The following is a 20,256-nucleotide window of genomic DNA, read 5'->3' as shown; positions in this document are numbered from 1 at the left end:
TAACCATCAAAGAGTCACGAATGGCTTTTATTTCTTATAAACAAGCGCGGACGTCATCATATTATCAATAGCGCCTCGGCCAATCAGCGGGCAGGAGGAGGCGGGACTTCCGCGTTTGTGGGCGGATCCGGGTGGGTGTTGATTTGTCAGGAATAAAGCGAAGATCAACATTATAACATTGTGACTTTTGATTCTGAATAAAACGTATAGATCGTTGCGCTCGCGTTACATCTGCAGTCATGCCTGGATTCGATACATTACCGATAGAGGAAACTCTGGAAGACAGTCCGCAGGTAAATAATCATCATTTAGCTAACAAGCTAACAGAAATAAATAAACAAATAAGCATTATTAATAATAATAAACATCTGCTGCTCGTGCTTCTCATCATGTAAAGCAGAGCAGATCACGAGTCTGTTCATCCTGATGGTTTGATCTGACTGAGTCATGTCGGATTTTGAGCTGTTTAGCTTTTTGATGGGTGTTGGTGGATTGGATATGGCATGATGGGATATTATAAGACACAGATGAATCAAAAATCATATCTTAAATATATCAGAAAACTGTAATGAGAGTCTAAACATTGCATGATCAGTGCTGTAAATCGATATCAGAGGGAAACTCATCAACAATAAGAGTGAATGGTCATGTTGACATTTATATTGCAATATTTTGCATCACTTTGCAGTGAAAACAGTGGCTCATTATTAGTCTAATATCACAACAGAACTTCAGAAACACCGTCTGAGGTCTCTTCAATAAGCAATACACGTTATGATTATTGTCTAAACATTATTGTTTCTCATATTCCTGTTGTTTTTGTAGACACGCTCTCTGCTCGGGGTGTTTGAAGAAGATACAGCATCAATATCCACTTATTTCAGTCAGCTCTTCAAAGCCATGCAGAGAATCTATGACGCCCAGGTGAGAACTCATGAAATATTATATGAGATATGCTCAAGAATATATTTACAGTATAATAGTTGTTTGATAACTTTAGTCTTAATGGATAAATCACACACAAGTTTAGAACAGAAAGAAAAGAAAGAAAGTTGAAGTCATACTTTGGATAAAGAAAATTAATTTTTAGGACCTTTATTAATTAATAATTATCCCTAATATTATACTAGATATAATAATGATAGTATTATATTTCATATTAATTGTATATTATATTATATTTCTACTATTGTTAAATTATTATAATTATTATTAACAACAGTAGTTATATTATTATTAATAATATAATAATGATAGTATTTTATGTAATTTCTACTATTTGAAAATTATTAATACAGCTGTAATAGTATTAATATTATTAATAATAATATAATAATGACAGTATTTTTATTTTATTTATACTGTTTTTAAATTATTATTTTTATCAACAGCTGTATAAGTATTAATATTATTAATAATAATATAATACATATTCATATTTATACAAGATATTATAGTTAATTATATTATTAGTAATAATAGTAATTACTATAATAATAATAATACCATTATTATATTATTATTCATAATAAAAGTGATTACTGTCAATTGTTTACACATGATTGTATAAGATGTTTTTTACTGCTAACTTGAAAAAAAGCAAATGAACAAAACAAATTAATGCAATGAAAAACACTTTAATATAAGAATCACAATTGAGACAGAATGACAAAAAAAACTGCCAAATGTCAAAATATAATACTTTTGAAATGTGAAAATGGTCCATATGTTTTAATGAGATTTGCATGGCTCTCTTTCAGAATGAACTGAGTGCTGCCACACATCTGACGTCTAAATTACTGAAAGACTATGAGAAACAGGTGATTTCTGATGGTTTTCTGCATGATATCTCATCTTTCCTCTGTTCTGACTTGTGTTGGAGTTTATGTGCTGTTGATGCTTAACGTTCTCTGATGTGCAGCGTTTCCCTCTGGGCGGCGACGATGAGGTCATGAGCTCCACTCTCCAGCAGTTTGCCAAAGTCATCGACGAGGTCAGAGTGACATCACTCGCTCATTAACATCCCGTGCGAGTTTGATAATTGAGATTTCCACTCATAATTCTCTGTGCTTTCATTTCAGCTCAGCTCCTGTCACGCCGTTCTCTCCACTCAGCTCGCGGACGCCATGATGTTCCCCATCACACAGTTTAAAGAGAGAGACTTGAGAGGTATGAGACAGCAGTGCATTATGGGGGCAAGCATTCTGGAATACTTGATTCCTAACTCTGTTGTCAAATCTTTTCTCATAATGACTCTATAAACTATATAATTGCCACTATTTCCAGATATCTGTGTTCATTTCGTGTCTCTCATTCAACTCGCATAAAAAATTAATTCACCTCAAATCAATATTTCATGTCCATTTAGTCGTTTAAGTAGCTGTTTAATAAGCTGTACTTTGTCTCTTATATAACACATTAATTTTCCTCCATCTCGCTCTCCAGAAATTGTCATCCTGAAGGAAGTGTTTCAGATTGCAAGTGATGGTAAGCACTTTGTTATTTTTTTTCTACATAATTGCTGCAACATTTGATAATGAAGCCATTATTTCTGCCTCATTATGTTTAATATATTTCATTTCAGATCACGATGCGGCGATAAACCGATACAGTCGTCTGTCTAAGCGAAAGGAAAACGAGAAGGTGTTGCATTTTGAGATTTTACGGTGTTGTATGACTGACAGCTGGTTAGTTTGCATGCGGCTCCGCAGTCCTGATAAGAGTGTAACGTGTGTGTGTGTGTGTGTGTGTGTGTGTGTGTGTCTTTATTGCTGAATGCTCTGGCTGTCCTCATTTAATAAAACACACACTGAGAGCTGGCCTGACCGCAGATAGATGAGCATCTGTGACTCTGAGACCTGCGTCCAGGACGAGAAAAGAAGACAAATAACTCACTATATTCAGTTTAAAGTGCCCTTATGATGCTATTTTAAAGGCTTCTAGATTTGTTTTGGAGTCTCCTACAATAGCTTCATATGCATCCAAGGTCAAAAAACATTTAATTTTCTCATAATATACATTGCACATCATCTAATTTCTCAAAGAGTCTGAAAACAGTTTGTTTGAAGATTCAGTCTCTCTAAACCCCGCCTTTCCGAGAGCCTGCTCTGCTCTGATTGGTCAGATGGCTCAGTCTGTTGTGATTGGTCGACTGCCTACAGCAGGGGTCTCCAACCTTTTTTCATTTGAGAGCTACTTTTTAAAAAGGAAAGTGGCCGAGAGCTACTCATGTAATACAATACTTAAATCTCTTAAATAATGTCTCATAACTCTCATATTAACAACTATCAAAACTATTTTAGACCTTAAAGAGTTTTTGTAGGCCTAAATATGTCACCCTTAAATGTCAGAGAAAAACAGAATCAGAGATAATTTTTTAGTTGATCATAACTAGAGATGAAATGGCATGAACATTTCATTTTAATGGTTATAGTGACAAAAATGATCACGGTTATCACAGAATCCTGTTCAAAAAGTATAAATACTACACAATTAAATCAATTCACCAAGTTTTATATCGAAAACCAGCAAATAACAAATTAAATTTGCATCAATATGTACTTTTTGTTTACATAAACATTAAAATAATAACATTAAAAATGATAGCCAGATTTTAAAAGTGTCTTGCAACGTTATCTACTGACATGCATGAAGTTCAAATCAAGTTTTGACAAAAAAGGTTTTATAAAAAGATAAACCTCACATATTTCAGTCTTTAAATAATTTTTTATAAAAAGAATGAGTCAAAAAAGATAAATTACTGACATTTACAATGCACATGATTAGCTTATCTTTTATTATTAATAGTAAGATTCGGTCCGATTTGCCCTTTGTCTGTCGTTACTGTGCAACCACAGTAATCGAAGGAGACGTATGTGTGTTATCCAAGCATTAATGGCAAGGAACGACCCTTATACTGTGAGCGGCACATATGAGGAGTTTCTGGGTGTTTCTCCCTCAGATCTGCTTCGAGGTCTTGAATGTGGCATTTCTTTGAGGTTTAGAATCCAGTATTCCTGTAATTCTTCTGTCTTTTATGAATTTAATAAAGTCTCGTATTCTGTCCAAACACACATGTCATCTACGTCAGGTGACCTGTAAATGCGCAAACACTGTTTCCATTGCAGTTTTGCGAAATATTTCTTTTTCGAATTGCCTGAAAAACCCCCTCATGCGAGTTTTTGCGAAATTGACGTGTTTCCATTGGGCGTATTTCCAATTCGCAATTTCAATTTGTGCAATTTGAAGGGTAATGGAAACGCGGCTACAGATATGAACAGATACCGTATCAATTCCAGTGTGAGTCTTCGTTCTTTGGAAGTGAATGAAAGTGGGTTCGCAGCGCTGAAAACAGCGTCTTCTCAACATGTCGACAACACGAACCAAACTCTTCCAGTCTCAGCTTCCACTAGAGGACAGTGTTGTTCGCAGGCAACCAATCAAAACCATAGGGTGGCATTATGCAAACTTTGTTACATTGTTACGTAGTTATGTAACATGAAGTGAGATTGTAATTACTAACCACTCATTTCAGCTGTTCAGCTTCGATTCTTCCTTTTAATACATTTATTTATCGTGCACTTTGATCTTTAAGACATTGCAGACCTTTTACATTCACAGTCGGCTATGATACACACTACATGAAAGATGATATTCGAAAAAGCATAAGAGGGGCACTTTAACACAGTCAAGATGAAATTAAAACTTTCTTAATGCATGTTCCCGATTCATCAGGGCATGTTATTCCAAATGCTAGTCTTCATCGTCTTGCATCAAACTTGCACCAACTCTGAAATGAGCTTTTGACTCGCTTTATCTTTCATCCACACGTCCTATAGAGACTTTTCACCATCCAATCAATTCCCAGTTGTTAAAAGCATGTCTAACTCCTATGGTCCATGCGTTCACTGCAGGTGAAGAATGAAGTGATGGAGGACGTGTACACTTCCAGGAAGAAACATCACGAGACCACAATGCACTACTTCGCTTCACTCAACATGCTTCAGTACAAGAAGAAGATCGCGCTGTTGGAGCCGTTACTGGGATACATGCAGGCGCAGGTGCTCATGCTGCAGTTTAACATCAGATATAGGCATCATATTTCATTCTGAACACCAGATAATAATGTAGTCTGTTATAGCTCATTATTATTTGCTTTTTTTTTTTTTTTATCAGATCAGCTTTTTTAAACTGGGATCAGAGAATTTGACGCAGCAATGGGAGGATTTTCTCACCAACATCGGAACCAGCGTGCAGAAGTGAGTTTTGGGGGAAACTTCCACTAAAACTAGTAAAAACTGAAATAAAGATGAAATAAATAAATAAAATTAAGATTTTTTTTTTTTTTTAATTAATGAAAAACTTGCCCTTAAAAAATGTCTAATGTTGCCTTTGAAACAACTAATAGACTAAATACGAAAATTACTAAAACTAAAACTGAAATAGATGAATAATAAATAAAAAATAAATAAAAGATATGAAGCTGAATAGAAATATAAAAAAAAACTAATAAAAATGACTAAAATAAAAATTGAAAATATAAAAATAATATAATAGTATTAAGTAATACTAAAATAACACTGGTTTTCACCATATAATGGACTAATTCATCTGACAATACATTTAAAGAAATGGATAATTTTTTGTGATAAGTGTTGATTAAGTGAGGTTTAAAGTGTTACCAGGATTTCTATTTAAATAAATGCTATTGAACTTTTTCATGGATCATGTGACACTGAAGACTGGAGTAATGATGCGGAAAATTCAAGCTTTGATCGCAGGAATAAATTACATTTTACAATATATGCACATAGAAAACAGTTCTGTAATAATACTTGACAATTTTACTGTTTTACTATATTTTTTTATCAGCCTTGGAGAGCTTTGTTTCAAAAACATTAAAAATATTTCCAATATACCCCAAACTTTTGGTTTAATATGCAAATTGTTGTACACTATCATTCCTGTTTCAGTAAAGTTTAACTCACCCTTGTGCTTTTGCGTTGTTGATAAAGTGTTCTTTGCATGATAATAGCAAGTTCTTAAACGAAACTACAAGAAATCACTGTGTTTTGTTTGCATGTGTGTCTGTGCTATTCTCCAAGTGAGAACAAAAGTCCATGAATTACTCTGAAATGAATGGTGACGTACTGTATGTGTGAGTCTGACTTTCTTCTCTTGGTGGTCGTAGTGTCCGGAGGGAAATGGACAGTGACGCTGAAGCGATGGATCAGACGATTCAAGAGCTGAAAGAGGCCAGCGACCCGCTCTACATGCCCGACCCCGACCCGAACACCGTCCCTGTGAACCGCAACCTGACCCGCAAGGCCGGATACCTCAACACTCGCAAGTAAGAGAACATCACCGCTTCAATGCGCTTCAGTCGCCTGCATTCATGCTGATCTCGTGCTTCTACCCGCCAGTAAAACGGGCCTGGTGTCGTCTAGCTGGGACCGGCAGTACTTCTTCACCCAGGGAGGAAACCTCATGGGCCAATCGCGTGGAGACGTGGCCGGAGGTCTGGTTATGGACATTGACAACTGCTCCGTCATGGCTGTGGACTGTGAGGACCGCCGGTTCTGCTTTCAGATCACATCGTTTGACGGAAAGAAGTACGATTTTCAATGCACAAATCTGTCTTGTACAGATATTACAATATATTTCCTCTAGGTGCCGATAATCCTGCCTCTAACTTGAGCTGCACGATTCTGGATAAATAGAGATCACGATTCTGAATAGACAGCTAAACAAAATAACGTGATTTATTAGAGGTTCTGACAAAATTGCTGCAGTTTATTTGAAAAAAGTTTAATTAAATTGAATTATTTTTAAGAAAAGTCGATTTGAATGACTGATTCAATGACTCACTCAAAGACTTCACTTGTTTCATTACTGGATGAATCTGCGTTTTTTGAGCGAAACTCTTGAATTAATGATTCAATGACGAATACATTTGTTTAACGGTCACTTGTCGCCACCTACTGGTGTAATGATGTAATTGATACAATCTTAATTTGAAGTGTCAAGTTACTTTCAAAAGATGATTTGCACATGCATGAACATGATTTGCTCTATTGATCTCTACCGTAGACATCAGTGTTTGTTTATATCCGAAACTTTATCCCAGTACTTCCGTGATAATTTGAGTATTTGGAACAGAAATAATGATACTGTGTGTTTGAAAAGACTGTCTGAGAAGCTGTTTCATCCCTAAACATGACTACTGTTCTCTCTGGATCAGAACGCAGATCTCAGTGTTGGCTGTGATCGTACATGTCAAAGGTTTATTAGACAGACGAATTGCTGTCATTTAGGAATACAATCATGTGGGTGTTTGAATGGAGTTTGCAATCTTTTAATGATTAATCATGCAGCTCTACTAAAAACTAAAGGAAGTGTGCTTGGTTGCAGAGTTGTTATAGTTAACTGAAAACTAAAACTAAAAATCTGTTTTTTTGTGGCTTGAAATAAAATAAACACTTAAAAGATAAAATATATAAAAAAATAAACACTAACATTTTGAAATAAAATAAACACTAACAGATAAAATATTTTAAAAAATTAAACATTTTATTTCAGCTTCTTGCCAAGGCATCTTTCTCATTTTCATTTAGTTTAACAATGTACTGAAATAATTCAAACTGAAATAAAAATGAATAAAAACTACATAGACAAACGTATAAAAAAATGACACAAAACACAAGGAAATGACTTAGACTTAAAATGAAAAACTGAAAATATAAAAATAAAAACAACTATTAAAAAAAATACTATAATAGACTTTCAATGATACTAAAATAACACTTCCTTGTTTCACATGTCAGTCCAGGCCAGAATAAGCTGCAACGTAGTTCAGACCTTTTGCTATATAGTCAAATGTGTCTAACTTTGACTTATTTTTACAGTAACTTCATCTCTGTGGTTAATAAAATGCATTTGTCTTAAAATTGAGCCTAGTCGTAGTCAGTTTTCACAGTGTTGCTCTTTGTCAGCCCTTATTTGTTCTTGGGAATCTAAAATTCCCTCAATGTTTTGGTGAGTTTTGCTGGTCTTATGGCATTAGTCTAGTAATGAGAGAAGTACTGTAAACACTGAAGTGTGAAAGCGCTGCCAGAGAATTCCCAAGAGCTGATCCTGTTTAAAGGAACATGCCGACTTTTAGTGCCTTTAGTTTATTCCCCGTATCCCCCAGAGTTAGATAAGTCCACACATACCCTTCTCATCTCCGTGCGTGCCGTAACTCTGTCTGACGCACCCACCGCTAGCCTAGCTTAGCACAAAGACTGGAGGTAAATGGCTCCAGCTAGCATACTGCTCCCAATAAGTGACAAAATAACACCAACATTTTCCTATTTACATGTTGTGATTGTATAGTCATTGTATTGGCATTATTTTGTCACTTATTGGGAGCAGTATGCTAGCTGGAGCCGTTTACCTCCAGTCTTTGTGCTAAGCTAGGCTAGCGGTGTGTGCGTCAGACAGAGTTTCGGCACGCACGGAGATGAGAAGGGTATGTATGGACTTATCTAACTCTGGGGGATACGGTGAATAAGATAAAGTCCCTAAAAGTCGGCGTGTTCCTTTAAACTCCAATGAATATTTATCAGGCGAGTAAACGGCTGCCTTATCCTTTCTCAGTGCATGTGCCAAGATATTGAGTCATTCTGAGTCACTGTTTCTGTGTGTATCGCAGGGCGGCCATATTACAGGCGGAGAGCAGGAAAGACTGTGAGGAGGTGAGGAGAAAACTGCTCAATTAAAGCTCAACCTTCTCTGAAAGGCACATACAGATATTAGGGTCAAGTTCACCAAGAACATTTCAACACATATTCAAAGAAATTATAAGTTTGGGGCCAGAACAAATTTTTTGGAAAGAAATTAACACTAATACTATTCAGCAAGGATGCATTAAATTGATCGGAAATCATTTTTAATGTCTTTACCATTTAAAATAAATGCTGTTTTTTTTTACAACTTTCTGTTCATTAAAGAATCCTGAAAAAAAAGGGGGAAAAAATCACGATTTCCACAAAAATATGAAGCAACACAACTCTTTTCAACATTGATAAATAGTAGAAATATATTACAACAGAAAAGTTATTTTAAACTGTAATGATGGTTCACAAAATTACTGTTTTTACTGTATTTTTAACCAAATAAATGCAGCCTTGGTGAGTATAATTCTAATGACCTTATAATTCTAATGAGTTTATTTTTAATTCTCTTTATATTCTCATTACTGTAATTGTAACCTGTTTGAGAGCAATAATTTCTTTAAAATCAGCATGCATAAAGATAGGAAAATGATCATAATGTATAAATGCTTTTAAAAAAATATTAATTTTATATACATTACTTACAGTAATGAGAATTCTGGGGAAAATGTGCATAAATGTCATGCATGTAGTGTCACAATATATAGGCTTTATATTAAATATGTTTCGATTTTGGTGTGAAAAATGACCCTAAACATGACGGGCTTCATTAGATTCACCAATTAAAATGTAATTCAAATGTTTTTTTTTCCTTTTTTTTAGTGGATTGCAACGATAAACAACATATCTAAGAGGATATACCTCAGTGAAAACCCCGAGGTGAGTGTTGAGTTCAGATTTAGTCTTCCTGTCGAGGTGAAAACCTAAAGCTCTGCATATATAACACAGCTTTAATGCATTTTAAAGTCAGTTATTGCTAATGTTTCTCTTTGGCAGGAGATCGCAGCAAGAGTGAATCAGTCTGCGCTGGAGGCCGTGACTCCTTCTCCATCCTTTCAACAGAGACACGAGAGTTTCAGACCGAGCACGTGAGCAACAACATCATTATTAATATCGGCACTTAATATAGCATCATTATTAGAATATTGCAATCATAATTCATTTTGCCTCTATTAGTTAGTCATCTTGTAAGTGTGGATACTCCATTACTGGAAATACACTACCAGTCAAAAGTTTGGAGTAATTAAGATTTTAAAATGTAAAAAAAATACAGTAAATTGTGAAATATTATTACAATCTAAAAAGTTAGTGTTTTCTATGTGAATATATAGTAAAATGTAATTTATTCCTGTGATCAAAGCTGAATTTTGTCACATGATCCTTCAGAAATCATTCTAATATGATGATTTACTGCTCAATTATTATACATGTTTATTGTAGCTTAATTATACAATATAGATTATAGTTATAAGAAACCATAATTTTTCAGGATTCATTCATGAATGTAAAGTTCAAAACAGCATTTATTTGAAATATAAATATTTTGTAACTTTATTACGGTCACTTTTGATCAATTTAATGTCTTTGTTGAATAAAAGCATTCATTTATTTATCTATTTTAAATCTTACTGACCCCAAATTTTGAGTTGCAGTGATTCACAGTGTATCAAACTTTTATATTCAAATAGAAAACAGTTCTTTTAAATTTTGATAATATTTCACATTATTGTTTTTTTAATCAAATAAATGCAAATAAAAAAAAAATGTATTCAAAACATTTGACCAGTTTTGTACTAAATGCATTTTATCTCAACACATGAGTTCCCATATCAGAGAGAAACTTTTTTTGCTCTTGTAAATGATTCAATGTTTTCGTTCTCAAACATTTGTCTTTTTGGCCCTGAAGGCAAAGTCGACCCAAACCGGGCCGGTCCGGCAGCCAGTGCTCCGTGGGCTCCGAGTCTCCGGCGCTGTCGTCTCTCTCTCTGGATTCGCTAGTGGCTTCGGACACACCGATCCAGTTTGACATCATCTCCCCCGTCAGCGAGGAGCACGCGAGTCAGGCCAAGAGCGCCGGCCAGGGCAGGTCTCTGATTATGTTTATGAACGCCTCAAAGTTGATGGATAAAGAGGACAGTTTACTCTTGATTCTTATTTGGGAATTATTAAGCATCTTGACGTAAAGCACTGGTTTGTGTTTTTCCCTTTTCGGAAAGAAGGACCAATCCATTTGGGGAATCTGGAGGGCCACAATCTGAGGAAAGTGAAGGTACGTTTATAAAATAATATGTTTACACCACCATCCAAACGTTTGGGGTCAGTAAGATTTTATTTATTTATTTATTTTTAAAGAAAGTCATGCTTTTATTCATCAAAAATGCATTAAATTGATCAAAAGTGACAGTAAAGACATTTATAATGTTACAAAATTTTCTATTTCAAATAAATGCTGTTTCTTGAGCAACAAATCAGTACATTAGAATAATTTCTGAAGGATCATGTGACACTGAAGACTGGAGTAATGATGCTGAAAATAAATTAGTTAAAAACACACTCGAAACATTTTAGAAATGAACAGTTTTTACTGTATTTTTTATCAGATAAAAGGCAAATCTATATATATTTATATATATATATATATATATAAACTAGAACATGAGTTTTAAAATAATATTTTATATAAAGTTATAAATTGCTATCTTTTATTTTAATGACAGAATTGTTATTTTTGTGTGTACTATTCCTTTAATAGCTTAAATTGCACATAAAATGGCATTCGCAATGCATTTAACGTCCATAATGTCGTATATTTTCTACTGAAACAGAATATTTAGGGATATAATGTAGACTGAGACTTGATTATATTCATCTGATTTGATTAGATTGTGCAAAGCAGGCTATGATAGTATTAATTAATATAATTTTCTCCACCCATTTGGCTCTGGTTGCATCAGCAGAAAAGCAGAGAAAGTTGATGCATTTTGATGCAAGATTATAAAAATCGTGCACAAGACGAGAGACTTGTGAAGTCAGACTGAATCTCTGGTGTTGTTTCAGACTCGATCCTGCACCAGCTTTTCATCGTTCGGTTCTTGGGCTGCATGGAGGTGAAGGCCACAGAGAACGCTGACGTCATCTATGAGACCATGAGACAGATCCTGGCAGCGCGAGCCATACACAACATCTTCAGGATGACCGAGTCTCATCTGCTCGTCACATGCGAATGCCTGAAGTGAGTTACGACGTTTGTTATTCTCACAGCTGTGTTGAACTGACCCTGGATCAGAGCTCTGCTGCTCGTCCTAATCTAAGTCATTAAGAAGAGCCTGTGAATATGTCAAGCATTTTAAATTCGGATGGGCAAACACCACTCAAAAAATGTGGACATTTAGTTTTTAGGGTGTGTTCATTCTTGGCATATTTGGTTGGATTAAAACGAACTCTAGTGTTTAGTGTTTTAAGTGTGAACACTGCCATCTGAACCCTGGTCCACTTCCAAACGAACTCTGGTGTTGTTCGACTGAAATATGAACACAACACGGACCAAAGACATCTAAACAAACCAAAAACAGGATGTGATGTCCTAAAAAGGACAGAATGCTTAAGCACACCTGGTTTTTATCATGATTGGAGCTACGTTGGTACAAGCGTCAGAATCGCCGTCTTTTTGCAGCTGATCTTTGTGAATTCGCTTCCGAAATTTCCGCACAATCCCGTTTACACACTGCCTCCGAAACTTTCGTCCGTCACAAAACAATTTGGATCGGGTTTGATTTTGTTTTTCCGCATCCATAGCAAGCATTTTGAGAGGTGTTTTGACAATTCAGAGCCATCAAATCACGAATACGAAAAAATGCATATGAAAATTCAGAGTGTGCAAGGTTTTTTTTTTTTTACTTCATCGGAATGGTACGAAACTTTGTAACGGTTGTGGGCATGAAAATCATGGACATGATTTGAAAAGGTTAAATGATTCTGAAAAAAATAGTCACTTGAATTGTTCATGGTCAAAAATGAGCGTGTTGGAAATGAATGGGAAGTGAATTTCCTCTAGTGGAAGCGTTTGGTACTGCAGCCAAACACAATATCACTGAATGCAAATTTTTTGAGATATCAACCTCAAATTTAGAACACAGCTTGTTTAGATTTATAGCTTTGATTTCCTCACAGTTTAAGAGTAAAATGTGTTTTGGAAAATATATATTTCATAAAAAAAAATGAAAATAGTAATTAAAAAAAAAAAAAAACACTTTTTTTAAAACGTTTTTCACTTCACCAATAAACCGCCAAGAGTCGTCTTTAAAAAGAGACCAAACTTAAGTCGGTGATCCAAAGCATTCAAAATTCGTTTGAAATTTCATTTTCAGGTCTATGCTTAGTGAATAAATAGATTGTAAATACTGCATAAATATAATTTAGTACCATAAAATCCCCTAAAAATACAGAATAGTAAATAAAAAACATTATTGAACTAAAATCTAATCTTAAAAAAAAAAAATTCTATCATTTCTGACAGACATGTGAGCATCAGCAGAGGGTTAATCATGTCAGGCTCATCAGGCTTACTTTACGCCATACTTTTGTCTTTTATAAAGTTCTGTCTGTTTATTTCAGGCTCATTGACCCACAGACACAAGTCACAAGACTACGGGTACGTCCTTAACCAATCATTTAACAGTTTTGTTCACTGCTCATATCGGATCCTGTGCTGTTCTGAAGTCAGTGTTTGTTCTGTGGTTCCTCAGTTCTCTCTGTCCAGCGTTGTGATGTGTGCGTCACATCAGGAGAACAAGCGCTTGTTTGGGTTCGTGTTGCAGACGGCAGGAGGACGAGTGGATGGGCGGCCTGTGACCGTCTGCTACATCTTTGAGTCAAACAATGATGGAGAGAAGGTACAAAAACCTTGATCTCTCATATATGCACATATTATTTCCCTTTTTACACTTGTATAAGGACATGTGTATATATACTTGATTTAAAAAATATCACTTTTTTCTTGAATAAATCAGATCTGTGACAGTGTAGGACTGGCAAAGCAGATCGCCCTCCACTCTGAGATGGTGAGGAAAATCAACATTTATTTGATTTCAAAAGACTTTGTGCAGAAATGCATGTTGGGTAAAATGAAATTGATAATGCTGATGATTCTTGAGAAAATATGTATGTTTTTTTGTTTTTTTCTGACAGGACCGAAAAGCCTCACAGAAACAGAGAGAGCTGAATAAAGCCAAGGAGAAACAACAGGAAGAACTCCATAAACAAAAACAGATCGAGAAGGTAACAGACATTCAAATTTATTTGATAAAAAATACAGTAAAAATTTGATATATTATTACAATTTACAATAGCTGTTTTCTATTTGAATATGTTTTAAAATGTAATTTATTCCTGTGATCAAAGCTGAATTTTCAGCATCATTACTCCAGTCTTCAGTGTCACATGACATGATCCTTCAGAAATCATTCTAATATGATGATTTTATGCTTAAGAAACATTTCTGATTATTATCAGTGTTGAAAACAGATTCTTTGATGAATAGAAAGTTCAGCATTTATTTGAAATAGAAATCTTTTGTAGCATTTACTGTCACTTTTGATCGATTCAATGCATCTTTACTGAATAAAAGTATTAAAGGGATGGTTCGGAGTAATTTCAACCTCGGGTCCTTTGCATCATGACCTCGAGCCAAACACCCCCCCCAGAAGCTTTTTTCTCTTGGTCGAACATTATTAAAGTTAGAGCTTATGTAGAGATATCAGCCGGATGGCTTAGTGCAGGCGCTAATGGATCCAAGGTTGTATCTGGTAAATTACCCCACTAATAATGTCCAGAATGGCACCAAACTTCTACAGTAGTACACATAGGCTCTGTACTCATAAAACGAGGCATTGGAAAGTTTGTAAGTACGTCAGGAGTTTATTTAAATAACACTTGCCTGATGGCTAATGCTACCGCTAACCCGGACGTCGAGGCCACTTCAGTGATTTGGGAAAAGCACGTAAAAGTCCTGGCAGAAAGCGATCATAAGGATGTAGATGTAGGATGTACTTACAAACTTTCCAATGCCTCGTTTTATGAGTACAGAACCTATGTGTACTCCTGTAGAGATTTGGTACCATTCTGGGCATTATTAGTGGAGTAATTTACCAGATACAACCTTGGATCCATTAGCGCCTGCACTAAGCCATTCGGCTGATATCTCTAAATAAGCTCTAACTTTAATAATGTTCGACCAAGAGAAAAAAGCTTCTGGGGGGGTGTTTGGCTCGAGGTCATGGTGCAAGGGACCCTAGGTTGATTTTACTCCGAACCATCCCTTTAACACACAGAAAAAACAGAAGTGTATATTTGAACACATTTCATAAGTAAACTGTGTTCTCCAAACCTTCAGGATCTTGAGGAACAGAGTCGTTTGATAGCCGCCTCGAGCCGACCCAGCCAAACAGCTGCTGATGGACAGGTCTTGGTCCTTAGCAACAGCCAATCAGAGGACAGCGATGTAGGAGAGGAGGGGCAGAAAAAGGGCGAATCAGAGGCCTGATAAGAACCGTTCTATTATATCACTTCCTGTTCTTCAAGGGTTCTCTAGAGTGGCCTCAGGAGCAATGATTTAATATCAAACTGCGGAATACACACACACACGCACACACACACACACACACACACACACAAAAGTGGACACTTAGGGGAAAACTCCTCAGAAGTTGATATTTGTATGAATCCTGTATTTTTTACCATATTCGTTATCGAATTGCATTTGCTTTTAGAGGGTTTTATATATATGTGTATGTGTGTAAATGAATCCACTACCAGGACAAACTACAACCTAATGAGACGTAGTGCTCGTGTGAATAACAGAGACATTAATACTGTACGTTGGGCTTCATTTTCTGTTCTCACTGAGAAGGTTGTAAGGCTGCATGTGTTTCCGTTCAGAGTTTCACACAAGGTGTCAATGATGTATTAATGTAATTGTCGATCTCAATTCTAAAAATCTTAATCATCCTAAAATAGGCTTAATTTTCTTTATGCAATATTTTGATAGGTTCACTATATAATGGGTTCAAAATGATTTGATAAGGTTATATTTAATTATTAATACGCTAATACGGTTCTGATTTGTGTCTGTTAGCTGTTGCAACACTGTTCTACATCTACAAACACACATCTGTTCAGTCTACAGACTAAGTGTGCATGTTTTGCTCAAAATCACATGATCAAATGGCTCTAGACTTGGGGTGTACTGTATTCTTTTTGTATAACAGATATATTGAAGACTGCATTGCATCATAAGTGTTTTATTGGTCCAGTATATTGAAATCTGCAGCTCTAGCAGAAGGGTTAAAAATGGTGATGGAATTGCAAACTGAAATATTCATTATTTTTGTGGTGGAAGTTGCACAGAGCGCTACCGAGTTAAATATCGTCTCATTCATCGATTCGGTTTATTTGACATTTTGCTTTAATGAAAACAGTGTTTATGGTTCATAAACTGTTGAGACGTCAGAAAAACGCACTTTCTGTTCCAGTTGAGTCCGTTTACTGAGTGTAAAGCGATTTTGCTCCATTTAATTTGTCAATGATTGTTTCTAACCTTTAAAAAACTGTTTGTCTGAATGTCTTTCTACAAAATCATGGGGTACAATGAAGATTGGTATTAAAATCTGTTTAAATAAGCTAATCCTCTTAGACTCCAGAATCTTTATTTTTTCTGTTTTAGACTTTTTGGAATGGATTTTTTTTTAACTATTAAAATTCTTCAAATAATTGTTTAACACAATTTAATAAAAAATTTATAAAAAAACCATTAAACTTAATCCAAATATATTTCAAGTAATTTAAAGAGTTTTAAAGGACTCCGTTGCTTTAAAGATTGCAATAAAATGTTCAAATCATTCTTAAATGTCACAAAACGTAACAAATCTACATTTGTGTAAATATAACTTAACCATGATCAAAATAAAATATTAATAATTAATAATCTTAATAGGCTATTCCAAATGTAATATTTAAAAGCAGGGATGTTATTGGCCTGGTTTAGGAAACATTTTTGTTGAATTTTCTGTAATTGATCATTTTAAATTGATAATTTAAAACAATATTATACAAATACATTTTTTGAAATTTAGCTGGGCTACTGAAGATATTTCTTTTCTTTCTTTTTTTTTATCTGTTAAGTGCAAATTCACATATATCTGAAATGGGAACACTGTACAATAAGGTTTCATTGGATAACATGACATTTTGTTAGTTCATTAGTTTTCATTATAATGTTAATTTTTACATGTTTAATTTTTACATTTATGTTAAAGTTACTAATGCATTTTTAGGATCAAATGCATCATTAGTTAATGCACTGCAAATTAACATGAACACTAACATAATTTTTATTAACAAAGGCTAATAAATGCTGTAAAAAAAAATATATTGCTCATTGCTAGTTCAAGTACTACCGTTAACCTTATTGTAAAGTGTTACAGAATAAATATCATAATGCTCAAATTGTTATTGTCTAACCCTAAGGATCTGAAAACAACCTCAATATGAGTTTCCTAAAACTAAAAGTTGTGCAAGCAACTGGATTATCTCTGTAAAATAAAGAGTTAATTGCTTGCATTGTCGGTTAGGTGATCTTATTTTCATTTCTAATTGGTCTTCATTTGGTTTGCATTTAAACAAGTCTAATTGGTCATTTCTTTGCAAAACAATGGATCCGCAGGGACCGCGCTTGTGTCCCCGGAGCTCTCCAAGAGGCCAAGACAAATAAACAAGCCAGTCATTTATTAAAAGCAGCCAAGCAACCAAAAAGAGATCAATTCAGCATTGAATGAGACAATCATGACATGCTGCTTCCAGCAAATTGCCATTCAGCCATTGTGCTTTTGTGCTCCGGAGCATCTTTCTCCATGCATGTCAAGAGAGAATGGGAATATTCAACAGGATTAGTTTAAACAGCATTAGGCTTTATTATTATTTTAAACTCGTGTGGTAGAAAATAAGGTAAATAAGATTAGGCACTAGTTGACTGCTTTCTCATAATGCTGGAGATGCAGCGGAAGGAAATGAGGAGAAGATAAATCCTGGGAACGGGGCCTAATTTTCTACCTGGTGAGTAAAAAGAATGGCACATCAGCCGTGTTTTGTCCCGCTCAATAGCAGCTTTAAGGGATTCAGTGTCTCCAGAAGATAACAGGTTGAGACCCTGAATTACCTGCAGTCGTCCAGGGGTCCCGCGGTGAGGGCCGGCGATTCACATGTAAAACACCCCGTCTCAGGCTTTAATTGGTGACGTTTCGGGGACTATAAGAGAGGAGGTGTAAAGGTGAACCTCAAGCTTTGGGATCGCAGCAGTGGAGGTCCAGTCGGAGAAGAAGAGGACTCAGATCTCCAGATGGCGTCTCTCACAGTCAGTGCTCATCAGGACATCCAGATGAACAGACCGTCCACGTTCTCCATCGACAGCATCCTGGGACTGAACCGACCGGACCAGAGAACTGCACTGTCGGCGCCTTACCGACCCTGGACAGGTGAGAGAACACACCTTACATGCGCTAATGTGTTTGTGGTATTTGTTTTCAATAAATTTTTTAAATGTGTGTGCAAAAATACATCAGGAAAATGTACATTGCATTTACATTTACAGTGCTGTCAAATACATTAATCATGATTAATCACATCTAACAAAAAAGTTTGTGTTTATATAATGTGTGTTTGACATGACATGATATGAGATATATATTTAAATGCAAACTTCTATGTTAGATGCGATTAATCGACAGCACTAATTTTATCCAAAGTGACAAATGATAAATCTACATCAAGCTGCTTTAAAATATAGCTACAATTAATATTTATTTTCAAACATAACTGTGAATAATTTTAAGTTGACCTAATCTATTGTCCTGGTGACAATTTTTTGTATATATTTTATAATAAAAAAAATCCCATTGTTGTAAAAAATAAATTTCATTTTTTGGAGTAAAACTGTAAGACACAATTTTATTAACAATATTGGGAATAATTCATGTTAATGTTACCTTAAAAAACAACAACATATTAATTAACATTAGGAATAACAATAATCAAGGCGCGTTCCGTAATTTTACTACAAAGATTTTGACCGATGACTCTGTTTACTGAACCGGTTCTCCGTCTGAATGAACCGATTCACTTAATCGAATCGCGCACGAACTGTTTAAATTACATCTTGTCTTTTATTTACTTCAGACGTGAAACCAGCATTCCAGAATCTCCTCGTGCTCACAGACAGCGACGCTTCAGTGGATGTGAGAGTGAATGAAGATGGTAAATCCTACAGTAAATCACCAGCAGACACGTACAGGAGAACACTGAACTGGTACATCGGGCGCAGGCCGCGGACGGCGTTCTCGAGCGTTCAGGTAAACGCTGCTGATCTGCGCATGCGCTGTAGTCGCTCACATATTCATAACATTCACTGCCTACACGTGTTTTTAAATGTGTGCCCTGCTCACAAAATAGAAAATTTTAGCCCATTAAGTTATGAAACGTTCAAAACCTTTAAATGTTTGAACAAACCTTTTCTTGGTTAAGGAAACGTCCATTTTATAATTGTGCAAACATAATGGGTTTGAAACGTTACTTTTGAATGTTCTCTGAACATTCTGAAACGTATTCAGAACGTTCCATGAATGCATTATAGATCGGATGACTTTGAACGAACATTCTATTAACGTCACTGGTAGAACTTTAGTTCATAACTTAGAAATAACCTTTTAAGAACGTTCAGTATTCTGAAAGAACGTTTTCTGTGCTTTTCCTGTCCAAAATTAGTCAATTGGTTCCAATTGTAATTTTGTCAAATGCACAAAAAATACAGTTATTTCTAACATTGAAATCACAAAATGAGTTAAAAAATGTTTCAGCCTATAGTTATAAATTCTAAAGGCTTAATACACTAAATAAATATATTAATGATGTTTTTGGTTTTATACGTCCAGATCAAGATATTGGAGAGTGTGTTTCAAGTGAACTCATACCCAGGCATCGATATACGGGAAGAACTTGCTAAGAAACTTCACCTGGATGAGGACAGAATTCAGGTAAAGACTGATCTGATAATCAGTGCATCATTTGCTTTGATATTTATAGATATTGTAAATAACCAAGATTATTCATTTAGTATGATATTGTTTGTTTTAGGATATTTGGATTAGTTCTAGGACTACAGATGTTCAATCAAGTGTGTCAGAGATCTTTAAGAAGTTTGTGGTGGATGTTTGCCTGATGTTTTTATGTCTGTCTCTTAGATTTGGTTCCAGAACCGAAGAGCAAAGCTGAAGCGCTCACACAGAGAGTCTCAGTTTCTCATGGTGAAAAACGTTCTTAATGATTTACAGACCAGCAGGGAAGAACACTGATGGTCGCAGAAACACATTTGCTCATATTATTTCTGTTGTGATATTGTAATTTTATTATATATGTCTTTACCACTTATGTAATTAAAAATGATCTCTCGCTATGATTTAAATGCTAAAGGTTCATATTGTTATTTCTTATTGTG

General features: G+C 35.2%; 2 protein-coding genes across 3 annotated transcripts; both read left to right on the top strand.

The window, feature by feature from the left end:
• Window positions 1–98: 98 nt before the first annotated feature.
• On the top strand, window positions 99–16,395 carry appl1 (adaptor protein, phosphotyrosine interaction, PH domain and leucine zipper containing 1). Of its 2 annotated transcripts, none has more exons than XM_082155839.1 (22): window positions 99–293; window positions 826–924; window positions 1,761–1,820; window positions 1,922–1,993; window positions 2,082–2,169; window positions 2,446–2,487; window positions 2,585–2,643; window positions 4,914–5,060; window positions 5,176–5,258; window positions 6,191–6,349; window positions 6,423–6,611; window positions 8,693–8,735; window positions 9,537–9,593; window positions 9,711–9,802; window positions 10,621–10,800; window positions 10,934–10,983; window positions 11,772–11,946; window positions 13,329–13,365; window positions 13,460–13,606; window positions 13,724–13,774; window positions 13,902–13,991; window positions 15,106–16,395. In XM_082155839.1, exons 1-22 carry the CDS (start codon window positions 240–242, stop codon window positions 15,253–15,255), a joined length of 2,124 nt encoding a protein of 707 aa, XP_082011965.1. In that variant the 5' UTR covers window positions 99–239; the 3' UTR covers window positions 15,256–16,395. The 2 variants fall into 2 exon arrangements, with proteins under 2 accessions (XP_082011965.1, XP_082011964.1); XM_082155838.1 differs by having other exon boundaries at window positions 10,931–10,983.
• A 1,110-nt stretch (window positions 16,396–17,505) lies between these two features.
• Window positions 17,506–20,256, top strand: hesx1 (HESX homeobox 1). The gene is made up of 5 exons (XM_082156019.1): window positions 17,506–17,822; window positions 17,898–18,241; window positions 18,942–19,114; window positions 19,694–19,795; window positions 20,003–20,256. The coding sequence occupies exons 2-5, from the start codon at window positions 18,106–18,108 to the stop codon at window positions 20,111–20,113; spliced, it is 522 nt and encodes a 173-aa protein (XP_082012145.1). The 5' UTR covers window positions 17,506–17,822; window positions 17,898–18,105; the 3' UTR covers window positions 20,114–20,256.

This window comes from Leuciscus leuciscus (assembly GCF_965113295.1).
Source record: "Leuciscus leuciscus genome assembly, chromosome: 23".
Lineage (NCBI taxonomy): Eukaryota > Metazoa > Chordata > Actinopteri > Cypriniformes > Leuciscidae > Leuciscus > Leuciscus leuciscus.
This window is presented reverse-complemented; position numbering and strand designations above follow the sequence as displayed.